This window comes from Bombus impatiens, unplaced genomic scaffold, assembly GCF_000188095.3.
Source record: "Bombus impatiens unplaced genomic scaffold, BIMP_2.2 scf_0665, whole genome shotgun sequence".
NCBI lineage: Eukaryota > Metazoa > Arthropoda > Insecta > Hymenoptera > Apidae > Bombus > Bombus impatiens.
In genome coordinates this window covers 567,898-593,300 of record NT_177084.1, presented here as the reverse complement: position 1 = coordinate 593,300, position 25,403 = coordinate 567,898, and the positions used below count along the sequence as shown (strand labels likewise).

The 25,403-nt window shown below is 37.8% G+C and overlaps 1 protein-coding gene across 36 annotated transcripts in view; it reads right to left on the bottom strand.

The window, feature by feature from the left end:
* Positions 1-25,403, bottom strand: part of LOC100745387 (calcium/calmodulin-dependent protein kinase type II alpha chain) — a 146,834-nt gene that overhangs the window by 74,272 nt on the left and 47,159 nt on the right. For all 36 annotated transcript variants that reach the window (XM_012389824.2, XM_024370098.2, XM_024370099.2 and 33 more), the window contains exon 3: positions 12,073-12,132. In XM_012389824.2, the coding sequence (XP_012245247.1) occupies positions 12,073-12,132 (60 nt within the window). The remainder of the gene's footprint in view (positions 1-12,072; positions 12,133-25,403) is intronic.

The window sequence follows — 25,403 nt, the reverse complement described above, 5'->3', positions numbered from 1 at the left end:
TTTTTTTTTTTTTTTTTTTTTCTTACAAACTTTCTCACAAACTAAGCTTGACTTGTGGTACGGTGAGATCGCGTCAAGTCAAGACGTCGGTTAAAATCGCTTACATGTAATTCAATGAGAGCATTCATAGTAGGCGGGTCGGCCAAGTGAATGAAAATTTGTTGACCGTCGAGTTCACTTCAACAATCTAGCGGATCAAAAGTTGCAGGTCGTACGTAAATCATCAGTTAAGTGGGAATATTTGTTAATCATTTGAAAACCCCTATCGACGTTGCTTCATCGCTCTTGAAACTTTTACCTCTCGACCTCCAAGATGTGTTTTAAAACTAAAATTCAAATTCTGGTTTCGATTTTTGCTCCTAAGACGAAACTATAAAATTGCGTAGAGTTGCAAATATATCGGTATATTCAGCGTAAAGAATAAAGAACAGAACGAAACAGCGTAAAACAGTTGAAGTGCCACGAGGTTCCTAAATAGCTAGAGCTTTCCCGACGATTTTTATTTCTATTTGTTGGAAATTAGAATGCTCATGGCCTAAGTTTGATTTACTACCTGCTTCTACCACTGTATTCTGTCATTCAAAACGCCAACAATTTAAATCACGATACTATCGAGCATTTCTGATATACAGCTGACGCTGACGTACTCTGACAATCGATCTCTGACAACTGATCGTCATTTTCATGAAATACATATAAAGATACAGCTATGTCATTCCGATATCAAAGATTCATTCATTTCGGATGGGTCATGATTTTGGGCTTTTGTCCTGTTAGATTATTGATAGACAGACCATTGTGGCATCGGTTTGCTAGCGATCAAGACTGCGGTCAACAATGGAAAAGTAACATGGTGGACGAGCGTTTAATTGAATTTGTACGAAATTACAGCGAACTATGTGATTTCAGTCGCGAAGATATCGTGACACAATCCACAAAATGAAATAACCGTACCTTTGATCGCTAACGTCGATCAGACTCTGGAGTTTTTATGATGTCAGAATGTTTTTAACGCGTTTACACGTTAGAAATATTAGAATAATTCAAGACTAGCGTACTTTATCTTTTATAGAATTCTTTCTTCTATGCCCTTTGAATGTTTTATCAGGTAAAATCAGGAAACTTTGTTGATGTTGTTCTTCGAAACGAAAGAGACTATCGAATCTTTCGTTTTTCTTATTAAAATGTTCTTACGATGACTCTACAAATTGACTCTTAGACGGAATGAAATATTTTTCTTGTCGAAAAGTTTTATAAAGATCGATACAAGCTATTGATATATCTAGGAAAAAAGTTGTGAAAGCTGCGACGAAACGATACGTCAAAAAATAAGGAGACTTTTATATTAAGGACACCCTTAAATAAAGAAATTATTATGCCTAAGGAAATTGGCAAGTAACTCATCGTTCTTGATTAATAGGTGAAAAATATATTTTAGGAAAAGCGATATAGTCAGGGTAGAACATTTTACGGATCGTTCAAGATGATTGAACAGTGTTGATGTAACAGGTATATTTATACAATTATAGCATGGGCCTGTGGATGATATTTATAAGTTTGGTAACGACATTACAGAAATCTGTTTAAGTAGGTATTGATTAACTGCAATGCGACAATTCTGCGATAAATATTCAACAGAAGCTGATCTAATGAATACTAATTACAACAAATGTGCCTAGGGGAATGGTGTGTCGTGAGAGCGTCGTTACTTTACGTTTTATGCATGTATCTATATGTAAACGAATTATACTGTAATATAAAAAAGCTTCTAAAGGACGTTGTTGCTTACAAAATACGTATCATGTCGAATGAATATTCAATAAGACGAGATAATCCGACAGAACTATTTATCTCTGATGTAACAAATTTTCAAGTTTTATACAGAAAGGCGCGTACGATAAAATACAATACTCAAATTAGAAAGGAAACGTTGAAACTAAAACCTAGAAATAAAAGATTTAGAGAAAAAAAAATTGATCCGTGAAAGCAAAAAATTGAGCTTCCACGAACAAGATAAATATACATTTCTACTTTCGACACATTGAAATATCGTCTTTGTTCGCGTAATCCCGAAGTTAGCTGAAAATTCACTGCCAGGCAAATTTAGTCGAATAACAAACGCTATTTCGATAACTAAATTTACATTATACGGTTCATAAATGAGATTTGAATATTGCTTATGGAGACACCAAATTCATTAATCCACCTGATGTACTCGTGCACATCATCAAGTATAATCAATTAAATAAAACGATCTCATACGAAATTAATTTGCTATCACATCCACGAAATCCATATTACTTTTTATCAACTCAATCACTTGCAATTTAATCTTTTAATTCGTTCTAATCCATTCGATAAAACAATCGTAATCTAACATTGATTTCTTTTTCTCTTATGTTATTTTATTCTTTTTTTTTTTTTTGGTAGAAGAGAAGAGAGACAAAGGTAGAAAAAATAGATGAAAATTGTTACATTTTTTCGGCAGGCAAAGTCGAACGCTGTTTCTCGCGAGCAATCCCCGCGTCAAAGAAAAAATGATTATCCCGTGAATGGAATCGTGTTCCAGGAACGAGACACGAATAATTTCGATTCCAGCCAATGCTCAGTTGGTTACAAGTTCGTCGTCGCTCGTCGTACATCGTCACAAGAATCCGTGACAGGGATGATCAATGAAATTCGTTTACAAACGAATAAAAGAACGACACCAGCGTGATACTCGTTCGACCGTGTCCTCTCCTGAACGCTCGCATTTCCCCCCAATATCTACCATAACCAGTTAGTTTCTCTTCCATTCAATCGAATAATAAAAACATAAATTGGCCCTACCGTGTTCCTTGACTGACAACCGAGAAACTTTTATCCACTTTTTTCTCGCCTCTAGTTTCCTCTGTTCTGTACGATTTTTTCTTCCCTTCGTTCGTTCGTTTTGTTCCAATGTTCTCGCTTGGCTAACGAGTGAAACGAGCTCGAACAAGAGATGTCGATGGTGTATTGATGTTTGATATAGCATTACAGACCTGTACGCAACGTTATGTTTTTTCGATACCGATATATTTTTAGTTATTATATCGTTTCTTTTAGTATTTTTGCTTTTTTATATATCATATTATTGTCTGTATTCTGATCAATGAGAGATTCAGGGGAGAAACGAATGCAATTGAAATAGATGGAAAATGTTTAACTCGAGGAAGTTTAGCGTAGACTCGATAAAAGTCTCTAAGCTTTTGAGCATCAACAAATATTACTACTTTGTAATTTATAAAAAAGTAAAGTACTTTTCTATTCGTAAAAAAAATTCCTAGGAAAATCACAGCACAAGAAAAGGATTAAAATTCATATTTTCGTACAATAATTACGCTCACTGATAATAACTTTCTTGTATTGAACATTTTTTATCGTATAGATAACAGATATCTGTATCATATCTACTCATAATATAATCGTCCTTGTCAATTACAATTTTTCCATACAAAATCGTGATTGCGTTTTCCTATTACTTATCGTGACAATTTCTTTTTGTCCTCAACTGTACGTGTACGTCTCGAAGTTGATAAAATTCGAACATGGCTCGTCACCTCTTCGCGAGAGGTTGCATCGTCGAAACGTGTCGGGAAATTCCCTGGACGTCGATCCGGCAGAAATGCAGTCGCATTTCGAGCCTTACTTGGCACGTCGAGCCAAAAATTTTCCCCACGGCGACGATACCGATTGGCTGGTACCCAGATGTTAGCCGCATTTCGTCGTAACGCTACTAGTAGAAGAACCAGGGCCGGTTCAAGGTTGACATTGTACCAATCGCGTTGCACGTGCGGTTCCACTAAATCTTGTTGTTCGCGGGAAACGCGGAAATATTCGATGCTTCTCGAATGCCATTAACAGTCGCGCAAACAGAGTAACAATCGCAATGAAATTTTTAGATCTGTTTCAAGTAGAATAGCGACGATTTACATGGACGTTGACTATGCGATTTTTTATACGAAATCTGTTTTTGCAATTGAAAATTTTAGAAAATATCACGGACGTATTTTTTTACCGATTTTGTGATTTTCAATTGGCGTTCGATTAGCTCAGTGCGGTGAGTTCATCTTTTTTTTTATTACTTTTCAAATTTTATACCAGCTAATTGACTAAAAGAAAACTTCGACGATTTTGACAGTAGTAGAACATAGTTGAGGGGGATTGTAAATTTTTTAAACACAGGTGACAGATTTTATGTGGACTAATATTCTACGAAAGTTCTAACAATATCCGATAATGTTTCAACTGTAAAATATCGACTGACACAAAATGAAAAGTTTTGATTGTTCGGCTCGCATTTCTCCCTGTAACAACAACCATCGTAAAATCGAATCGTTTAACGAACACTGGTTCGCGTACGACTAATTTCCAGTAATATCGCGGTACGTGCAACACGCGAACGATAATGGTCAATAACGTAAACCAGAAGACTCGTATCGATTCCCAAGGGATGGATTTCGCTTGCGAGACGACCGACTCAAGTTAATCGAAATCATGGCGTAATGCCCCAACAAACGCTATTTGCGCCAATGTTACTTGATTGCCGCATTTCAGACACCGAGGAAACATCCACGAAACCTAATTTCCATCTTTCTTCTATCTAAGCCAATCCTCCTATTATTTCAAGCAAGAAGAAACGATTCGAAATCCAAAAAACGATACAGAACTAATAAATTCTTCGCGTTGTTCAAATTTTTTAAATACCAAAAAGACGTTCGAGAAATCTAAATTTCGCCCTTATATTCTCTCCGTCTTTTCTTCCTCGTTCGAATAAAAAACGAAAAAAATTCGGAATCACGAAAATCGATGCAAGGGGAATAAATTCCTCGCGATACTTCGATCACCGATGCAATTTTGTGAACTTGACCATCGAAAGCTCGTAGTTGTTGGCTGGAAAATCTTCGCAAATTGACTCGGTCTTGCGTGCATAATTTCTTGACTGGTGCAACCGCATTGAATGATCGTCAAAATGGGGGACGATCGGATTAATCGGGTACAGTGCAAAGAGAAGGCTGACGAAACAAACGAAGCGACGTCGTACGCTTACTGTACCGTCGTACGGAAGCGTTTGCGGAGCATCGAACACGTACAGGTGGTCGCAAACGTTCGCCTAGCCTAATTATCCGCGGAAGCACGAATCGTACGGCTAATTAAACAATGAATCGCGGTACATCCAGTTATATCGAGACGATTGGTTCACCACACGATTCTCATCTATGCTCGTTAATATTTCTCCGTGTTCCTCGGCCGTTCTTCCTCCATTTCCGGTTCGCCGATTTCTTTACTTTGCTCGAGAAACGAAACGGATCATTATTTTATTACGGTTAATTTGAAATATCGCTAATTCTCTTACATTCATGGACGAAATGTATAAAATTAATATCGATTTTGTAGCACGATAAACGAAATATAATACACACGTTGGTTCTATTTGTTGCAAATAATGCAAAGCTCTCTGTTTCGGTCGTTACAAGTAGTACGTTCGATACTTGGTTATTAACAGGTTGATCGCAATTCCAATATTAATATGAACATTTGAATTAACCAAGGAAACATTCCTGAAATTTTACTAATCATTTTCAATACCACTTTCGATACTGTTTTCATAATAATATCAGGTATGAAGCACGTCATAAGATGCTTAAATAATTTTATTTTTTAATAAAATACGCAGCTAACGCGTAAACACATTACGATGCATCGTTGTGAAATAACTGACAGATTTATCGACGCTATAGACAAAGTATAGATTCGTGTAAATCATAAAAAAGTTTCATCCGCGAACTCGAAACAGAGGCTAAACTTCGTTATACCCTTAACACCAAATTTTCCAAACTTTTCCTCTAAGAGATATTCCGCTATATTATACATATAGAAAATTAATTGCGCGAAGCGACTCGTTCATAGAATTGTACAAACGACACCGTGTGGCCAGATATCTAGATATCCTTACGTATCATCCTTTCGATAAACTCCCTTTAATTTCGCTTATATTCTGAATTTTTCTACTCCTCTCGTTTTGAACGACGAACTTTCATATAATTGGAAACTCGACTCGGAAACTTGTCGAATCGAATCTTCTTCGCGAGGCACGCGAGCGAATGGAAACGTGGCACGAGTGGCGCAGTTTGTGTCATCCTCGTTACCCAACTTTTTTTTTCTCCTATCCCTGATCTTCCAACACTCGACGTTTAAACCTCTCGAGCGCCGTGTCCCCGAGGTTTTTACATTCGTGGCGGTCGAGGAGCGAGGATTTCGAGTGCGCCACCGTATAATTCCCGCGCGTATTCATTATGCCTTCCTTGGCAAATTAACGCGAACCAGGAGCATTGAGGACGAGGTTGTTGAATCTACGGTGGTGACTCTTGCACCCCATTAGAAAATTTATAATATAAACTCTGATACGCGGATCATAATCAAGTTTGTTTCTATGAAATTCCTATTAACTTCTTCGTATATATATTTTTTTTTGCTTTATAATAAATATATATGTATATTTTAACTATTTTTCTCCATATATAATTAATTATATATATACTATTATTAGTTCTATTAGTATTATTAATTCTATATGTATATAGCATATATGTGTGTATATATAGTGTATATATATGTATACATATATATAGAATTAATTATGTATGGGGAAAAATAGTTAAAATTGGAAAAGAAGGGAGAAGAATTAAATTAACGCGGGACAAGAGGATCGAGGACGAGGCTGTTGCATCTACGGTGCGACTCTCGCACTCCCTCGGAGAATTCCCATCGTATAATCTCTGATACCTGGTTCACAATCAAGTTTCTATTTGCAGATGAATAATTACGACTTCTTCAAATATATTTATTGGATTAATTGCATATGAGAAAGATTAATTGAGATTGACAAAAGGAAAGGAAGAGGAAGGACGTTAATACTAATTAAAATGGAATTAACGCGGAAAGATTGAGAACGAGGCTTTTGAATCCACGGTGACGATTTTTGTTTTATCGTTAGAGAAGTTCTATTGTATAATCTCTGATAGACGGATCGTAACCAAGTTTTTATTTACAAATGAATAATTACGACTTTTTCAGATATATTTGCGTCGAGTCAATTATGCGTGGGAAAATTGATTAGCAGCGAAGAAAAGGAAGAGAAAGGACGTTAATCCAATTGACCCAATAGCAAAGTAAATCGATAAGAGGGAACGAAAATCAGATTTTCAAGTTTACAAGGAAAGAAAGCTGCGTGGGCGAGCAATGGGCTTCTGAACTTAAATCTCGTTACCCGACTTTTTGAATTCTCTTTAGTAGACGTCGATGATTAACCTTTCGTAGGTCAAACGTGCCTCCCAGTCAGTTGAAACTTCGATTGATATAACCCATATTTTCTCCACCCTTTACGACTCCAAACTTATTAAACACACCCACTTACGATTATTATGGAAATGAGAATTGCTGCAGATCGCGAGTGATCGACAATTGGGCAAACTTTTCGTTTTATATCAAATATACCTACAACGTTACAGGCTATTTTATAAATAGCCATTGATAAGCAGAGAAATTTACCCTTGGATTAAGAGAATTCAGGTTAAACGATGGTTATAATATTCTTCGGGGTGGTTAACAAGTACGTATCTGCCTGCAAGCAAACATTCCTACAAATATCGAAAATGGCATCTATTCCCCACAGTGAAATAAGTCAAAGCAGCAGAGGCGATCTATCGCGGGCAATAAACCAACGAGGATTAAGTCATCGCGGTTGAACTAACACAGAAATATACGAACCCTAAATCTACCTGTCCAAGTGTCCTTCACTTCGAGCATTACGACGTTGCCTCCTTCAATCAAACCATCCTTCCAGTCGACAGGTCTTCGAAGATGATCTCCCGAATTGTTACCCGAACTCCCCCTTAGATAGGAAAATATAATCGACTTGGCTCGACGAAATTATTTACAATGAAAAGAAGACAAAAAAAAAAGAAGAAAAGAAAAGCAACAAGGAAAAAGATAGAATTGCCGGATTATCGCACGGAAGAATCTTCTTCCAGAGATCAAAAAGATAGAAAAGATAATCGCCTTGGTTGGATAAGACTCAGGAAGGAGGGAAAAAAAAGAGAGAAGAAAAGGTAAGAGGTGAAACTCAAAAACAGCGGGGCAAGTGGCACGAAAGGTGGCGACCTGCCTAGACGGCGTGCATATGTCAGATTTATAGTAGCCATAAACGAACGTGGCCCGGCGGAACTTTCGTACTTGTATTTCCACGACGAAGTTCTCGTCCGCACGCGTGTACGTGGCGGACCGTATAGTTTGCCGTGGCGTCAAGGCATAAACCCAGAATATACGATCGCAGTCTGTACGGCGATGTTCCGACGTATGCTAATTTTCCACGGGAATTAAACTAGCATCGGGGTCGGCACTAAACAACGACGCCTTTTGAAGACTTCTGTGTAGGGTATGGTAAAGTCTAGTAATATTCCGCCAAATATATGATAGCGACATAGTGGGAAGTTTATATTTTTGTGAGATAATCTACGTATAGTTTCGTGGGTATTTTTTTTTATATCATCAGGAATGTTTTATATCTTCAAGTATTATGTAGCTTAGAGATTAGAGAAATTTCGCGTCCAAGTAAATTAATATTATTTATGAACGATAAACAGCGACTGCTTTTGAAGACTTTTCTTGACGATTCCTCTAGGTGTATATGTATAGCAAGGAATGATAATATTCTGTGAAGTATGCTAGTAATATAGTGGAAAGTTTGTATTCTCGAGATAAGGTGCATTTTCTCTTTTCTTGCTTTCTTAGGACGTTGGGCATTATTGTGGAAATTATGGTAGTATCGTAAATATGTTAATTGCGTTTGAATAATTTAAAGGATAAATGAAGATGGTATAATAATTATTTGCTATAATAATAGATGGTATGATAATTGTTTTCTTGCAACATTATCGTGCAAATTACGGTAGCCTGATAGGTAAATATGGTAAATATGCTAATTACGTTTAAACAATTTAATGATAGGTGGATGTTATAATAATTAGGTTAAATATACGTAACACACAAGTTTGATCAAGTATATCGCACGTCGTACTGTTAGAATGGACACGATAAGAACTGTGAAATTAAATAATTTAAATGTAACGTTGGCTGCAATATATTTGGAGTTTGTTACGTGTTTAAGTTGCAGAGTAATTTTGTGTAGTCGACAGGGAATCTCGAAACGTTTCCTTTGGTAGACAAAGTACGTAAATACCCTGGCATAGGGGTGTACGTAGTGCGTTTGACAGGAGTATAGTGGAACAAGTAAACTCGAAATCTGCGATGGGGGTGCACGCTCACAGCAGTCTATCGACGGTATTAAAATAAACGGTTAATTTTCGTTGGAATTAACTTTCTAGTTTATCAAACACCTTTGAAACGGAAATGGATGAACACGATGACGCAGAGTTCCCTTGAACTATCGACTACTTTTTGTACACTTTGGAATTTTTAATCACGATCTTGTTTCGTTCATACTGTGGGATAATTTTTTTTCTGTAGATCTTTTATAGACCGTAGAACTGCCAGAACACATCCTAAACTTTTTGTCCCGTTGTTCTCGTCTTTCTTTCCTTTGATCTTCGTTTTATTCATTTTTAAAACTATCGTGGTGTTCTTCAAGTTCTTCTCCCTTTTCTTTTCTTCTTCGTTTTCGTCGTTTATCTTCCTCGCCTTTGGAACCTACATTTTTTCTCGTCTTCTTCTCGTTACCTTGTTTTTATTTCAAAATCCCAACTGTGCCTCTTTTTTCGAATCTCAGATTTTACCTAGTTTTTCCAACTTCTTCTACCTCGTTACTTTTCTTGCTTTTCGAAAGACGTAGTCCCTGTTCCTCGAACCAAACTCTTCATCTTCTTACTTTCTAAGTTTTTACTATCACACTCGTTCTTCCTAACTTTTATACTTAAATCTCAACGTATCTTTGCAATGACTTTATTTCGATTATTACGACACTTATCTTTTTATATTTTCGAATCGTTCGAACGCTAGCTACCTGATCGCTTTCAACGACCTCGATGAATATTCCAACTAAAATTACTAAAACTATCCTAATCGCCAAGAATACCTTTCAACGTTATACTTGCCGCACGAACGTTACGATTATTAACACCTTACTAACATCTATGAATATCAAAGAATTATTCAAGAACGCGGTAAATTGCCCAGAAAATTTAGCTTTCTCGTTGCCCTCGAATTTTCCTTCGAAGTGCACATCGATTCCTCGCAATTTTACGCAAAATTTCAAAGGCTAAGGCCATCGTTGACCGGTTCGCCGATGAGGTTCATTGAAAGTAGTGAACCGAAAGGACAGTTAACGAGCTGATGCAGTTTAATGGGCGAGGGTTACATCGAGATCCCATAATCCCAAACGTAATCCCGCTCTACGTCGCTCGCGTTTGGAGAATGCTGACCTTTGAGCACCTAAATATCGGCTAAACCGTATTATCCACGCGGCCACAAATTGCATCTTTTCTTATAGATGCTCCACTGTCCATTAACCTTCGACCGCTACGACAGCCAACGTTCCCCGAAAACATTAAAATACGATAATAATAACGCTTTGTTTTCGAGTTATGCCGGTACACAGGAATTTTCTATACTCCGTGAAATCGATTTTACCGAATGCAGATCGAAGAGGTTGGTCTGGTGGAAAATTGAATTCAACCCGGTAAACAACGACCGGTCGAAGGATACAATGGGAAGGGGCGAAGTGGGGAGTCAGTGGAGCGAGGAAACGAAAACGAGAAGAGGAAAAGTGGTGCGAAACAGGAGAAGGGAACGAATGCCAGGTTATCGAGAAGTTGGACAAGTGTAAAAGGCAAGAATTCGCCTTGGTTTCGATCGGCAACGAACTAAAGGCAACTCTCTCTCTCTCCTTTCGTTTATTCACTTTCCCCCCCGTTCTATTGGATTCCAATATTGGCCGCTGCTTATTCCACATTTATAATTTCCTCCCATCGTTAGGTAGTAGCGACGACGCGATGGCATCGGGTCGATGAAGAGCTTCCACGTGCCCTTTAACGACACTCCAATGAATATATTTCCACGAGCTGTGTAAGAATTCCCTTTACCGGTCACGGTTAAGTGAACGATCTTTTAATAGACCCGGGGAATTTTATAACGTTAACTTCGATGCATAAGTGCGTCGGGCAGGCTATTTATTGGATCGTCCGCCTTGAAGAGATTTCACGAGATCGTTATCTTTCGTCATTTCTCGATGTTCAACTTTTCTCGTGGTCTTTCTCCGATTGTAGAATCGATAGCGTGGGAAAAATATACAATAAAATAAGATCGCGCAATCGTCTAACGCGTAGAAGCGCCAAACGAACTTTCCAGAGAACGCGCCAAAAGTCTCTTCTGCGCCGTTTGTTTCCGGGCCAGACTGTCGTTTGTCGAAAGGCTTCGCTACCGCCAACTGCTGCACAGTCTCAATGCCAACGTTCGCACCGTAGGTCAGGGTATGCGTTTCGGCCACCACCAAATGGAATACACATTGCAACGTACTCGTATTTCTAACGATAGAAACATGAAGAAGTCCGACGATTTTGATTTTTTTCGATCATTGATGTATACTATTCATCATCATCATGGAACCAGCGCATCTGTTTAAGAAAGTCCGGATCTACTTAAAGGCGGACAAGTTAGCGCGACCAAGCGATCACGTCTGACCTACAACGACAGAATCTCCTGCCGGACAAGGATTGAGTTTCTGTCGATTTTGGGCGCGTATGTAATATTTCTTTGAATCATTGTTACTTCCCATATGTTAAATGATATGTTACCCATATAATGTGTATGAAACATGTATTCGAACGTACAATCGAATACGAAATTCTTGAAAGTTTCAATTTAAAAAAAGAGGAGGATCTTTAATCGTCGATATCCTTCCAATTTTGTATGTTGTTCTCAATATCGATTCTCGTAGAGAAAAAAAATAAATTCTAACGTAATACATGGATCACACTAGAGTTTCATAGTAAAGAGATATTAAACGAGAATATTTGTTCGTGAATGAACAACGCTCACCAATATTTGGATGCTGCAGCTTCCTGCATATTCGTGCCTCGCGTTCGAGCTTTTGAAAATCTGAAACAAGACAAAAAGAATAGCATAGTTATGAGTAAGGAAGACGAAAGAATAACGTGATTTACAAACAATCATTGACTCGTTTAAGAATAAAAAAGAAATAACAGATATCGCCACTGAGACATACTATAAAACTAAAGTTCGTAAAATTTACAAGTTTAGCGACTGTCTGACCATTGAACAACGTTCTGACGAATTCTACCCTATGGCTGGGCATTCCAGAACGGATACTAGCGAGCTTTATCGCAAGAGTTTCGCCGTAACGACAACCCATGCCGGGTATAGTCATTACCGCGAAATCGAATTTTCCAACGAGCTCCCTTGACGAGTTTCCTCGTGGGTAATTCACCAAGGACCGTAATAAAATTGGATTTGTCGGTGGCCAAGTCATTTCGAGCACGATTTCCTGTTTCCTTTCTGTTGTACGCGCACCTGAACGGCCCTCCTTCGCGGATCGACCCTCCATTCCATATCTATTATCGGTCTTGTCCTTCGTGCCTTACTTATTAAATACTATACGTTCTTTCTTCCACTGAACTTACCTTTTCCCTCGAATAAAATATTAAAATGAATTACCCTTCTTTACTCTACCTCTATATATTATTCTATTTGTTATTTCGGTATGTATGTAAGTCGGTCGCTTTTTACAGAATCTGTCTCGAAAAGAAACAAAACTAAAATTTAAACGAACAAATACGAAATACTCGAGTGGCCAAGTAGAAAGTATCAGATGATATGGTAATAAAATAACATGACGTGATATCTTCTGTAAAAGAAGACAAATCTTCTTTCATTTTTCCAATCTTCCGTAAAATAAGGTAGCCAACCAATCAAACGGCCGCAAGAATCTGCCATCCCTCGGAATAATTACCAAGTCGCCGAGGTAAGTGTCGGCTAAGGTAAAAATAGAATTTCAGAGAATTAGCGTTCTCGCTTAATAATTTAATACGCTTAAGAAAGCGTTTCGAAGCACCGTAAAGTAGCCGGATCCATTTATCCAGCGCGAAATTCCGTTGGCTTCGAACGTCGAGGAAAAAGAAATCGGACACCGGTTTCCATCCCTTTTGATCTTTTTCCTCTCGCTCTTTCGTTTCTCTCGCCTATAATTAAATCTGCGACGGTGACGAGACTCGGCAGTCTTCATTCGTATCCGCGCCTAAACAACCAGAATTAACGAGCATCTACCGACAAGCAAGAAGAGTCCACGAAGAACACTGCAGCTACAAGAGGAGAAGCAAATTGGAGGACAGAGCACTTGACGAAAAAAAAAACAAAAAAGGAAAAAGGGGAAAAAGAAGAGAAAACTGGGTTATTCGACGATGTCATTTGCCCACTCTATGAGCAGATTCGAACGTTGCAGCATTCTTCGCGTGAGGGGTAGAAAATTTTTCGCAAATTCCAGATAATTTAGTGGTTTTTGAACCGTGAAAATAAAATGATTATTTTAGGGATTAATTCTTTCAAAATCGAATATTTCATTAGACTGTGAGAAATGTTTTTTTTTTGTTAATTATTGATAATAGAAATACGATGTTTTTTTAATTCTTTTAGGGGTTGATTCTCTTGTAATTAAATACTTTGTCTATGCTTGGATAATTATTAGACAAGAATTAAATATTTTTGTTAATCGTTGATAACAGAAACACAACGTTTTCTTAATTCTTTTGTACAAAAGGTATAATTCGTTACAATTTATACGTATATGAAGGGATTAAGTAGTTTTGGTCTTAATTTGACATCGTTTGTCTGAAATCTTTTAGTTCCGCGTTCTTACCAAATTGTAGAAAGCTCGAGAATTAGCTTTTTCATTATTTTTCCAAAAATGAATAGGCGGAGTCACGTCGGTCTCGCGATGCTGCCGTTGGCCAAAATTAGACACAGCTGGGTGAACAGTTAACGAGCCACCCTTGTTTGCGCTAAACTCGTTACCGACTACACCGTACCGGAGGCTATCAGACCACATGTACGCGAATCACCGGAAAGAACGGCCGTTCAAAGAAGAGAATTCGCCTTTCTTCCGCTGAAAACAAGGTTTTCCGGCTGGGCTTTCGTCCTATGAACCAAGGTCCAAGTATCACGCGTCGATTACTCGCAAATGAAATAAAGACTTCTTTATAGAAATGTAAGGAAGATAAAAATTCTTCTTTTCTCAAACAAACAAACAAAAGCATCTTCCTCGTATCATTGAAGGAGTATCGGAATATTCGTTATATTCAGAAGTAACAGAAATTCACTAGAAACCTGAGAAATCAATGGATTTATCGAGGAGACGAATAAACACGTGAGTGAAGAATATTTATTTCAGAAGATTAGAAAAATTCTTAAACACAGTGTATGTCAATAAGGAAGAGAAAACAAGTCGAAATGTACGTATAATAAATATTTGTTATTTTACTATATAATGATAACTATATAATAGCCAAAAAGCAAACATTACGCGAAACTATATTTTCCTTTTGTGATTGTAACATTCATTACCGTAAGAATATCATTATCAGGCTAATGAACAATTCACAGTTTCCTCGTGTATGAAATTTATACAAAGAAAAACTGTACTTAATAATATATGTAATTTGTCGTATCGAACGGTATCTTGAGAACTCGCATCGTCCAAGTTCACGCGGAAAAATGCAGAGGCTGGTGTGCGCGCTTCATCCCCTCTGTGTCGAAGATAGTATCGAAACGTAAAATGCACGTTTATTCACGAACGACACGCGTTCTTATCACGCCCGAGAGATCAAGGGCTGCTGCGTCCACTCCCTTCGTCCCTTCGGAACCCCCTCTGCCGCCCTTGTTCACCTGCTGACTCATCTTCATCCCTCGAAGCAAGGTATCGAGGGTGAAAGAGTTTTTGCTGACTTTCGTGACATTCGTGCTTCATCGGACGCAAAGTAACCAGCGAGGATCGGCCTTGCAACGATCTCACAAGTCCTCTCAAAGCCAATCCACGATTTCTACACGTGGATCGCACACGCAAACAACCAAGATCCTATGTGTCGTCTTATTTTTATCCTTCGACCGTGATATCGATTTTTCCTCGAAAATAGTCGAGAACAGCGACCAGACGACAGTGTATTTTCGTCGATCGGTATACAATAATACTGCAACAATAGGCTCATCGAAGTCCTTCAAGGAGGGGAAATCTTTCTACGATTCTTAGATCGCGTACAATACCCGGGAAGATAATTACGGAGACGTATCCTCGAATTCAAAACGAAACACGGGCCGAGATAATGGCGCGAAACTTCAGAACGTATCGCGTATGTAACAGTTAGCGCTCTTAACTGATAATTGGAACTGGTGCCTACACAGAAACTTAGAGACATTGAAGCTACGACAACGAAGATACAGTTCAAAGAGAATACCGTGTAACTGGGTCAAGTTCTCCGAGTGGACAAGAAGTTCCTTCCTATTTACCATTTGTTGACATTAAAATAGATACAAGTGACTTGGAGGGGGAAGAAAAAAGAGAAAAGACGAAAGCAAGCGCGATTTATGAATAGAACGGCACTTTCACGATCGTCGTCGGCCGTTGCACCGTAGAAACAACTTACAGCATGTTACGCGGCTGAAACGCGAAAGGAAATTACTTTGGAAATTACTTGCGACAACTACTCTTTGTTGCTAAGCAGAGAAAAGAGAAATTAACAGGGTTGGAAAGAGGTTGAGACGCGCCAAAGTTGCCTGCTTCGCCTTTGAATTGCCCGTTGCGCGAATTAGAATTTCAAACGGCACAAACTGCTAACGAAACTACGGACAGAGAGTGCTCGATTAATTATTCGGTGAAGTGGAAGCAACCGAAGGATCTTGCGAGCCAACTAAACCGACAAGTCGAAATCCAAGCGATCAATTTTACAAACAGGATGGCGACTAGCGCCAATTTGCTTGCAGAGTAACTTGGTAAATTCTTAAAAAGTTATAGAGCCATGTATGATTTTATTCACCACATTGTCTATTATTTTACAATTTTATTTCGAAACAGAAAAATATTTTTGTTCGATTTCCGCGAAGATCGAGTCGATATTTTGAATATCTTATCGATAAGGAATACCAGCCCTTGGGTCTCGATAAATACGAACATGTATTAGAGTTAGATAAGTTAAAAAGAAACTGCAGATGAGATGATTTCCATTGTTGTTTAAACAGCAAATTGTTTTTCTTTCCGCGAGATTGTAGCTGCAAGCGTAGCGCTCGTATATGAAAATACCTCGGGCTCGTAAATATGAATATGTAAAGGACATGTTTGTAAAACATGAAACTGAGCGTAAAACACCGAGTTCTGTTTAAAATATGACCGGCATTACGTTGGATGGAAGCTTGACGCTTGTTACGTTCTTCGCTCTTGATCCGCGATAATGTAAACCGTTTGCCTCACCAACAGCTCATTCTTCGATGATAATTACAAAATTTAAATGTAACAAACTTTTTTTGAATTTGTAGTACGAGAATATATGAAACTGTAAAATCGTACTTTGAAACATGACGAACGCGAAACTCGGAGAATGAAAATTTCGAATTTCTAAACTCCTCCCTTCGTTATCCTACACTGTAGAAATAAGAACAAGAGCGACATCCATGAAATTCAATTTTCAACAAATTCCTGTTTTTCCGCCAACTACCTTACAATCAACATGGAAGAACTTGGATTCATCTCGAAACAGAATTGGGAAGTTCGTAGGAAAATTCTGTCGTCCGAGACGATCTCCGACATCGTTCGTTCTTAAAACAGAAATAACATTATGATCAGAATGTCAAATTTTCACAGAAATTCCTTGTTTTCGCAAGCTTCCTTAAGATCAACGTGGAGATTCAAATGTACAGTATAACAGGATTCAAAAGTCCACGCTTTCGTTGCGAAGTAATGGATACCAAATTCACGGAATAAAAATATTGGCTAACCTCGTTTGTTAAAATAAAGCCTTATCTTAAGTAATGAAGATCATAAAATCGGATTTCCAACGAAATATCGCGCAAGTACTTCCTCAAAATTAACGCAGAAATTTACACACGAAGAAGACACAAAAGTCGAAAATTCTGCTCTTGATGAGCAAACTAACTCGTGGAACAAAAGTTTTCAATTTGCAAACAACCTTCGCTACCTTCGGCTCTTAAATGAAACACAACGCCAATCTCTATAAAACCTAATTTCCAACAAATCCCCGTTTCTGCCTGTCTGCCGGTGAACTCCTATAAAATCAATGCTCGCGTTCCTCCCCTTAGAACCTTCATTTACCCCCAGACTACATCCCTGCACGCAACGCAGAGGTGCGTGAAGTGGACGCTGTCCTGAGCATCGCCAATCTCGATTAGCATTTATCTACTTTCGAAATAAATTCTGTTGTAAATGTATTCGGTTGTTTTATAAGTGTTCCTCTCAAAGTTTACGTAATTTATGAAGTATTATAAAGACTAATACGATTTACCAAATCACGCAAAACCATGAATTCAATCATCAACCTGTCTTTCCCTCCGCGTTCTGTCATCCCTTCCTATCGAAAAACTAAATTCCACATCCGTAAATTATACAATTTTTACAATGTATAGTTCGTTAAAAATTTTCTGCTAAAAATTTTTAAATTAAGCCGTTGCCAGTAACGTTATTTTAATTATCGTGTAAAAAGACTCGATGACATGTCGACTAACAAACAACTAACGCAAAAGCGGATTAACCTTCGAACCAACGAATCTTCCATGGCATTCCCAATAATTTCAATGATTTTTAATAATGTTGGCAAAATATTTCAGCAACTATCGTACATTTCAGTACATCGTAATACAATTTAATTCGTTTATTTACGAATCGGTATTGGCAATTCGATATTACGCGAATCCTGCTTTTTCGCCGTCAACAGAAAGAAAAAAGAACTTAACAAAATACTTGCGGCGTTCCAACAACGATTACATCGATCCGAACGTTCACTCGATCCCCGGAAACCACCCTTTTCCCTGAGACAACCGCTCCACCGCCTCCATTTCCGACGACAGGCAAGCACGCACCAGACAATTCCACAGAGCTAAGGCTAACTATTTCGAGGGAATTAAATCACGGCATCGCGGGGTGTGGGCGGTGCAGCGTGTAACTGGCTTGCTTCTATCTTTGGCCGACAGTTCCAGTTTCTCCGCAGAGGCGAAAGGTAACACGTGGAAAGGGGGAGGGTGGCGGGGAGGAGAAGAAAAAAAAAGGTTGCAGTAGGCAGAGGGAAGATGAGCGGGCTGTCTCTCCTTCCCCTCTCGACACACAGCGCGGTATTCTCTGTCTCTCTTCGTCCCTCTTTACCCTCTGTTTCTCTGGTTGCCGGGCCGAGAGGGATGGCACGGCTGCACCCTCTCTTCTACGACCTTGCTCCAGTAACCTCTTGACCTACACACGCCACGGACGCCGTTCAACCGCATGTTTCTGAAACGAATAAAGCGCGACCGATTCGCCGTTTCACCTTGAATCGGCCAGCCGATCGCTGGATGCGGAAAAATACAGACGGGAAACTGTTTCACCGATTTCCTTTCGTCCATTCGATTCCTGAATCTGAAAATGTTCCCGCGTTTCCTATAGCTCCCGTGGTATTTCGCGGATTTCGGCTTAGAGGAAATATGCTTGAGGGGTGTTCGCAGATTATTCGAGTTAACGCGCCGACTGTTTTATATTATTTAATTTAATTAATTTCTGTTTTATATTATTTTATTGAATTAGATGTGCTCCGTTTCGTTCTATCTTTATTATTATATTCGTGAATAATTCAATAAACTAATATAAAAGAGAAGACATTGTGCGTCTGTTATTTCCTTATAAAACGAAAGAAACATTTCGGACAACCTAATAATATACTCTCTGTTCTGAAAGGAAAGGTGAATGGAAATATATTGCATCATAACATGTAATTTTTGCAAAGTATTGTATTATCTTCGTGTGATTCTTTCCGACGATGTTATCTGGGTCGTTGTTGAACATTTTATAGTCCATAATGATTATCTTGTTTTAATCATTCTAGAAAATTCAGACCGTGCGGTGGAACGTGTTAAAGTAATGAAATGTGTAAATTCAGGCGACTCAGATTCAATTTATTTGAAAGTAGCATACGTGCCAATGGAACCACTCTTGATATTTAGTGCAAATTCAAAATAACTATTCGCGCTGTATATTAATTTTTTGCTGAATACATGTTCGCGGTAAATATGTTGTAACTTCCGTATACTCGTACATTGTCAAATTAGTCCGAAATTTTACTAATACGATCGTGACAATCGTATCGAATTATAGAGCTAATGAAATTTCAAAATGCCTTATATAACAGACAATATACACGTGGAAATTTTCTACGATAGGCGTTCAAATATTTTCCTAAACCACTGTATTTCCTACAGCTATTTCTCCATAGTAGAACAGGACAGCCACTGGTCAGACATCCTCGAATAACACGATCTATGGTATAAAGGCTAATATTTGATTAATTCCGCTTCTCCGTCTTGTTATAAACGTTGCTAGAAATACGAACGTAACCTCGAATAGTCTCAATGAATGATTTCTAACAGTTTAGATTTCGCGAATGCGAAATAGGCACAGGATATGAAGGCAATGATTTCAACCGCTGCAAGAGAAACAAACTGGATCGTGCGTTTCCATTACCGGTATCTCTTAGATTATCCTCTTCGTTTGTATATGTTGTTAAGCTTGGCCAGTCGTAACGTTTTCGGCTGCATCGAAACTAGTGAAGCGACTGGCCAGCAGGAACTATCCATCGTGCCAATAGAAACACCGACGAAATTTATCTCTTCTCCTACTTTCTCTCAAACACAGCCGGGCAAAACTTTTCGTTCTATAAACGCTGACAGCATTGTGCAAAACTTGTGAAGCATCTACGTTATTCGGAATCGTGACCAAAGATACTTTTAAACTAAATGCTTGTACTCCGTTACGTGTATTGTTACATGAGAATAAATTTTTTATTGTCCACTTTTTAAATCGAACATTTCAATGCTTCAACCGGGAAATTGGAAATTAGCTAATGAATAAAATCAATTTTATGTTAATGTAATGGTAAGCTAACTGATTCTCCCTGTTGCATGTAATTTTTCACTTATGTAACGAAAGTTCGCTTAGGAATAAGTAGATTCAGTCGGCAGCAACGATTCAATCAGACACTAATAATAATTTCGTTCAAATAAATGCAGAGTTTTACTGTGACTAAGAAATGGTTTTAATCAATTTCACTCTGATCCTTATAAATATTTACGCCTGTCTGAAGGTAATCCATCAAAAAACAAGCGATTCCTGAGAAAATGAAAGATTAAATTTAGAATTTCAAAGATTTAAGAACACAAAGATTTAAATAATGTTACTATGAAGTTAAGAGGCAATGAATGTTGCTCGATAATAATATTATAAAATTAAGTGAATAATATAAAATAAAGTAGAATTTCAGTTCATACGTCCGAGGATAATCTATGGCGAGGAAATGAAGGTAACCGATTGAACATTCGACAAAGTGGGAATCCGGATAATCGGTTTCTGAATAATAATCAACGTTCCGCGGTAAAGAGAAATATAGAAGTTGAAGCTATGAATTTGCGTGAAGTTCTACAACTCATTGACGTCAATCCTGTCATCTGAAACGAGATGAAATTTCATCCAGTTTCAATCCAACGAAAGAATTTGTCGCTCTGCCGGCCAGTAAGATTCCATTGAAAAGAACTCGCGAAGCTCACCTCGGAGCCTCCAAGAGAACCTTATGACGTCAATCTGCTTATCTCGGTGACGTTCGTGGACGATGAAAACGCGCCGCGATTTTAAGACATAGTTCGATGAAAAAATGTTCGTTGCTCTGCCTCTTCATATTGTGATGTATCTCCAAACACTTCGCTCCAAAATTCGTTTCATTATTAAGTTGTTAATTTATTCGTTCAATTTTAAATGAATTTACTAATAAATTGACTTGTTCGCTTGTTCGTTATTTTATATTTCTAAAATATTTCATTTAAATTTCTTTCAATTGGTTATAACGTTATTTATATCGAAAAGCATATAGTGACTTATGGAGAGACAAATTGATCTTACCACTTATTACGCCGAACCAATTTCTGAAAATTAATGTTTGATAATAAAGTTGAGATTGTACGGTTGCTAATTTATAGATGTCGCGTAAATCCGCAGATTATACAGTTTCTAATCTAAGGATCGGATATATAAGGTACTTCTGAACTAGTAGAGAAGTGCCATTATAATTAATTCAAACAGTGACACTTGTATATCCCGCTAACACATCGAGTATGAATCATTTTCTGTATACTGCAAATAATTTTTTAAACGAATAATTGAAATCTATAAACTCTATTTATACACGTGTGTTCATTCCATAGGAAGATAACAAGTTTTAATCCAATATCTTCCTTTTAATCATTACTCTCATAATAAGTCACGCATTTTAATCATATTTGCGTATCGTTAATTCAAATCGTTTAAAAGCGACGTATTCGTACATCTTAAATTTTCTTTAATTGCTCGTCGAATCTCATTTCTACATTCTTGTGCCAAACATATCCGATCGTATCAATTACTGTCTCTTAATTACCAGATCAACGGTACAAAATCAATAATCAACTACGATCGTTTCGCTCGATTAAAATTGTACATCTAACGATTTAACAAAATCGCAAGGAACTTGAATTGTCTATAAATTGGAGGAATTGGAAGGACCATGTGAAGATTACGTCGTCAAACGATCAAAGACGAGGCGAACAGACAACTTTTTGCTCGTGTTTGGTTTTTCCCCTGGCGAGTGGATCGTCGCCCTTGCATTCTGAGCGTGACCCTCGAAAATTCCTCTCGTCGCCCGAATTCTAAAGCTCGATTACCGGCGTCGATCGAACGCAATGTGGAGCAGCATCAAGGCAAACAACCACGACCGAACTTTCAATCGAAAGTTGACCTGTTGACGTTGAAAACGTAATATGCGATCGACGTGTTCGGTTACGTACACTAAATGAATGCACAATCTCGTTTTATCTCATTTTAATAATTTCCGCTAATATTGTAGGAATAGATACAGTCGTATTAATTAATTTTAAATACAGGGTGTCCGGAATACTTGGGGCAAAACTTATACTACCAGTTAATCAGGTGAAAATAGTTTATGCAAACTTATGTCCGAAAATGTTTTATCGAAGAGTTGTAGGCGTTGAAAGGGAAAGTTGTTTCTTAGGACTCGCTATACGGAATCGCAGGCAGACACAAATGCGTTTACTGTTGTTTCTACAATAACAGGAATATTCGAAAGAGTTCGTCACAGTGATTAGTTGGACGAATGGAAGCCTGTATACTGGCAGAAGAAAGAAATTCCGAACATTTATTATATCAAAACAATCGATGAAAGTCTTTGAACCATATAACTTTTCAACGAAGCATTTTCGGACATGAGTTTGTCAGAACTTTTTTTACTCGCTTGAACTTATTGACACGTAGTATAAATTTTATCCTGTCTTTTTTTTTTAAATGTCCTGTATATAGTATATATTTGGATGCATTCGATGCATCATGACGTCAAATTATGTGGCTAAACTTTGAAGTCATGTTACAGATCGTAATAGTAATTGTGAAAATTTAAACGTTCGAATCAAATCTTCACGTTCGCTCATAGCTCGAGAGAGATCGATTGATCGTATATTCTATCGTATAAAATATTAGCGATAAACTGTTGTTTTAAAAGAAAATCCCAAGCAATACACGAAATATGTATGTCTCGCTTCTGTGTAAAAAGAAAGAAAGGAAACAAGGAGAAAGCGAGTGTAACCAAGCGAATCTATAATGATATTTCTGTTTTATCTCGACTCCTTTAAAGGTGAAGTAAAATTCATTTACCACGATAAATTTTCATTCGTTATAAATATTCCTACGATATAGCAACGTTAAATAATTCCCCGTGAATCAGACTCTCTTTTTACACGTTTCGCGCGGTGTGATACGCACGCGAGACGCGGGATGAGTCACGCGAACACATATTAGGATCTGTGCCAAGGAATCGATTGATAGGGACAATAAAGCTTATGATAGAGCGTACGATACATCACCGGTCGGGTGGCGATCCGTTTGATACTAAATTTATCAATCGCTGTCTGCTAAGCGAAACTTGTGCACACAAGTGACGGAACCGAAGAGGAACGTGTGTCTATTTGAACGTGAAAGATCGTCACTTCACAGTTCCAATATGTAGAAACATTTCGGATTATTCATTTACAGATTCAATAGGAAAGCGATGAAATGGAATTATCATTGAAAATATTAAGTGATACTAAAATATAGAGCTCAGAGTGCCCGAAATATTTGTTTCTTTCTTCCTTCTTTTCTTTTTCGTTTGATATTGTATTTTAAGAATCTGGAGGACTATTATACCGAAGAATAAAATTTGATAAAAATATTCGAAGACGGTATATTTTATTAGTATCGTTCTTTTTCTTTCGGTATCATATTTTACGATTAGAAAAATTCCAAACTCGTTACAAATCTACTGAGGACTTCTATTTATATTTATATTTCTTTGATCTAAATATCTTTCCCCCCTGTATAATATATTAGGTTGTCCGGAAAGTGTCGTTCTTTCGCAAACGTGTTTTTTACAACAGTGCACCTTCGTACAAATATAAAACCAAGTCTGTGAAATGTCGCGGTGTTTATCTCAACGGAACAAAATGGATCGTACGTAATTCGACAAAATAATATTAAAAACGTTGTGCGTCTATTATTTCCTCATAAAACGAAAGAAACTTTTCGGACAACCTAATAATATAGAAATGGTGGATATTAAGCATTCAAGTATTTGCCCAAAAAGCCATCGCATAATTCAAAGATTATTAAAAATATTCGTAAGCTAAAGCACACGATGGGAAGGAATCCGAAATATGGTAAAACTTCACTTAGCAAACTCGAAGTTGCCATATTTCTATTTACCTTGGACGAAATAATTTCCCTCCCTCCCCACGCAAGAATTTCTACGAGATTGTCTGGTCGACGATGTGGACATAGACAATACGCTTAACCGTAGTCTCCAAAAATCTGTGCTCGATATCGCAACACGCGTAAGCCAGTCGCCTTGATTTTAGCTCGTTAATTAAATTGACTGTCGTGGCGTTTATCGGATCGCTTTTGCTCGATATTTTGATTGATTCAATTACGACGCTCATCTGGCTTCGCGTCACATCCAACGTTTTATTTTATCTTTCTCCTCCTTTCTTTCCGTTATCATTTTCGTTCCGACGAATAAACGGACGTATATGAAACTTCGCGCGTAAAAACAGGTAAGCAGGTTTTCCCGAATCGAAGATCGTGTACGGCACTGGCAACTGTTGGTCGCGATGGAATGTTGGCAAACTGACAACGGCGTCGCTTGTTGTTTTTAGACGCTAAATCTCTTTCGGTATACAGAAAGCTCGGCTCTTTTCGCGATTCCATGTCCGATCGTCGAGATACGAGCGAACAATGTCTCCGGACGAAATGAGTGAAAATGGCATGGCGATGATTGAACAGAAGATTGTACGGACAATTAGAGGAATGAGTTCGAGAATTTGAAGATAATGAGGATACCGACTGTCGAAAATTTGATATATGTAAATCCATATACAAACTTTTCTTACAGATAGATTCGCGAAAGAGTAACGTAAATGTTACGTTAGTTTTGTTGATTTAAGCGTTGTAGACTGTAAGAGAGCAAATGAACTATTTTTGCGAGTAGAAATCCGAATAGAAATTTAGCCGCAATGTGCGAAGCAGTTTATAATATTTTTAGGCTACCGATGAAATTTCAAGGAACATCGTTAATTTTTCGCATCACGTTCGACGTCCATATGTTTTTAAGCTGCTTGAAAAGAATAATTCTACTATTACGTTTATATCGCGTATTGATAAACTATTTTTAAGAACCGGACATATTTTAATCAGAATATTCCCAAAATACGAACTGAAATATTTAAAGTGAAGCTACTTGCGATAAAATTTTAACCAAATGTCCTTTCAAATGGAAGAAGACATACGCCGCAAACTGCACGAGCATAGCCTTAAAAAGAACAAATTCGCAGCCGAATTTATGCCGCGAATTGATAAACTATTCCATAGAACTCGTTCCAAGCGTTTCGTATTTTCGCGTGAAACTTGCGAGGACCATTTTCATGGTAACGTAGCCTCATCAAAGTCCATGAAGCGTAGTCGTTTCGCCTAATACCCCTATGTATTTTAAATGCTAATGTTCTTGTATTGAACTTCATTGCGAAACTCTCGAAACTTTCCAGCC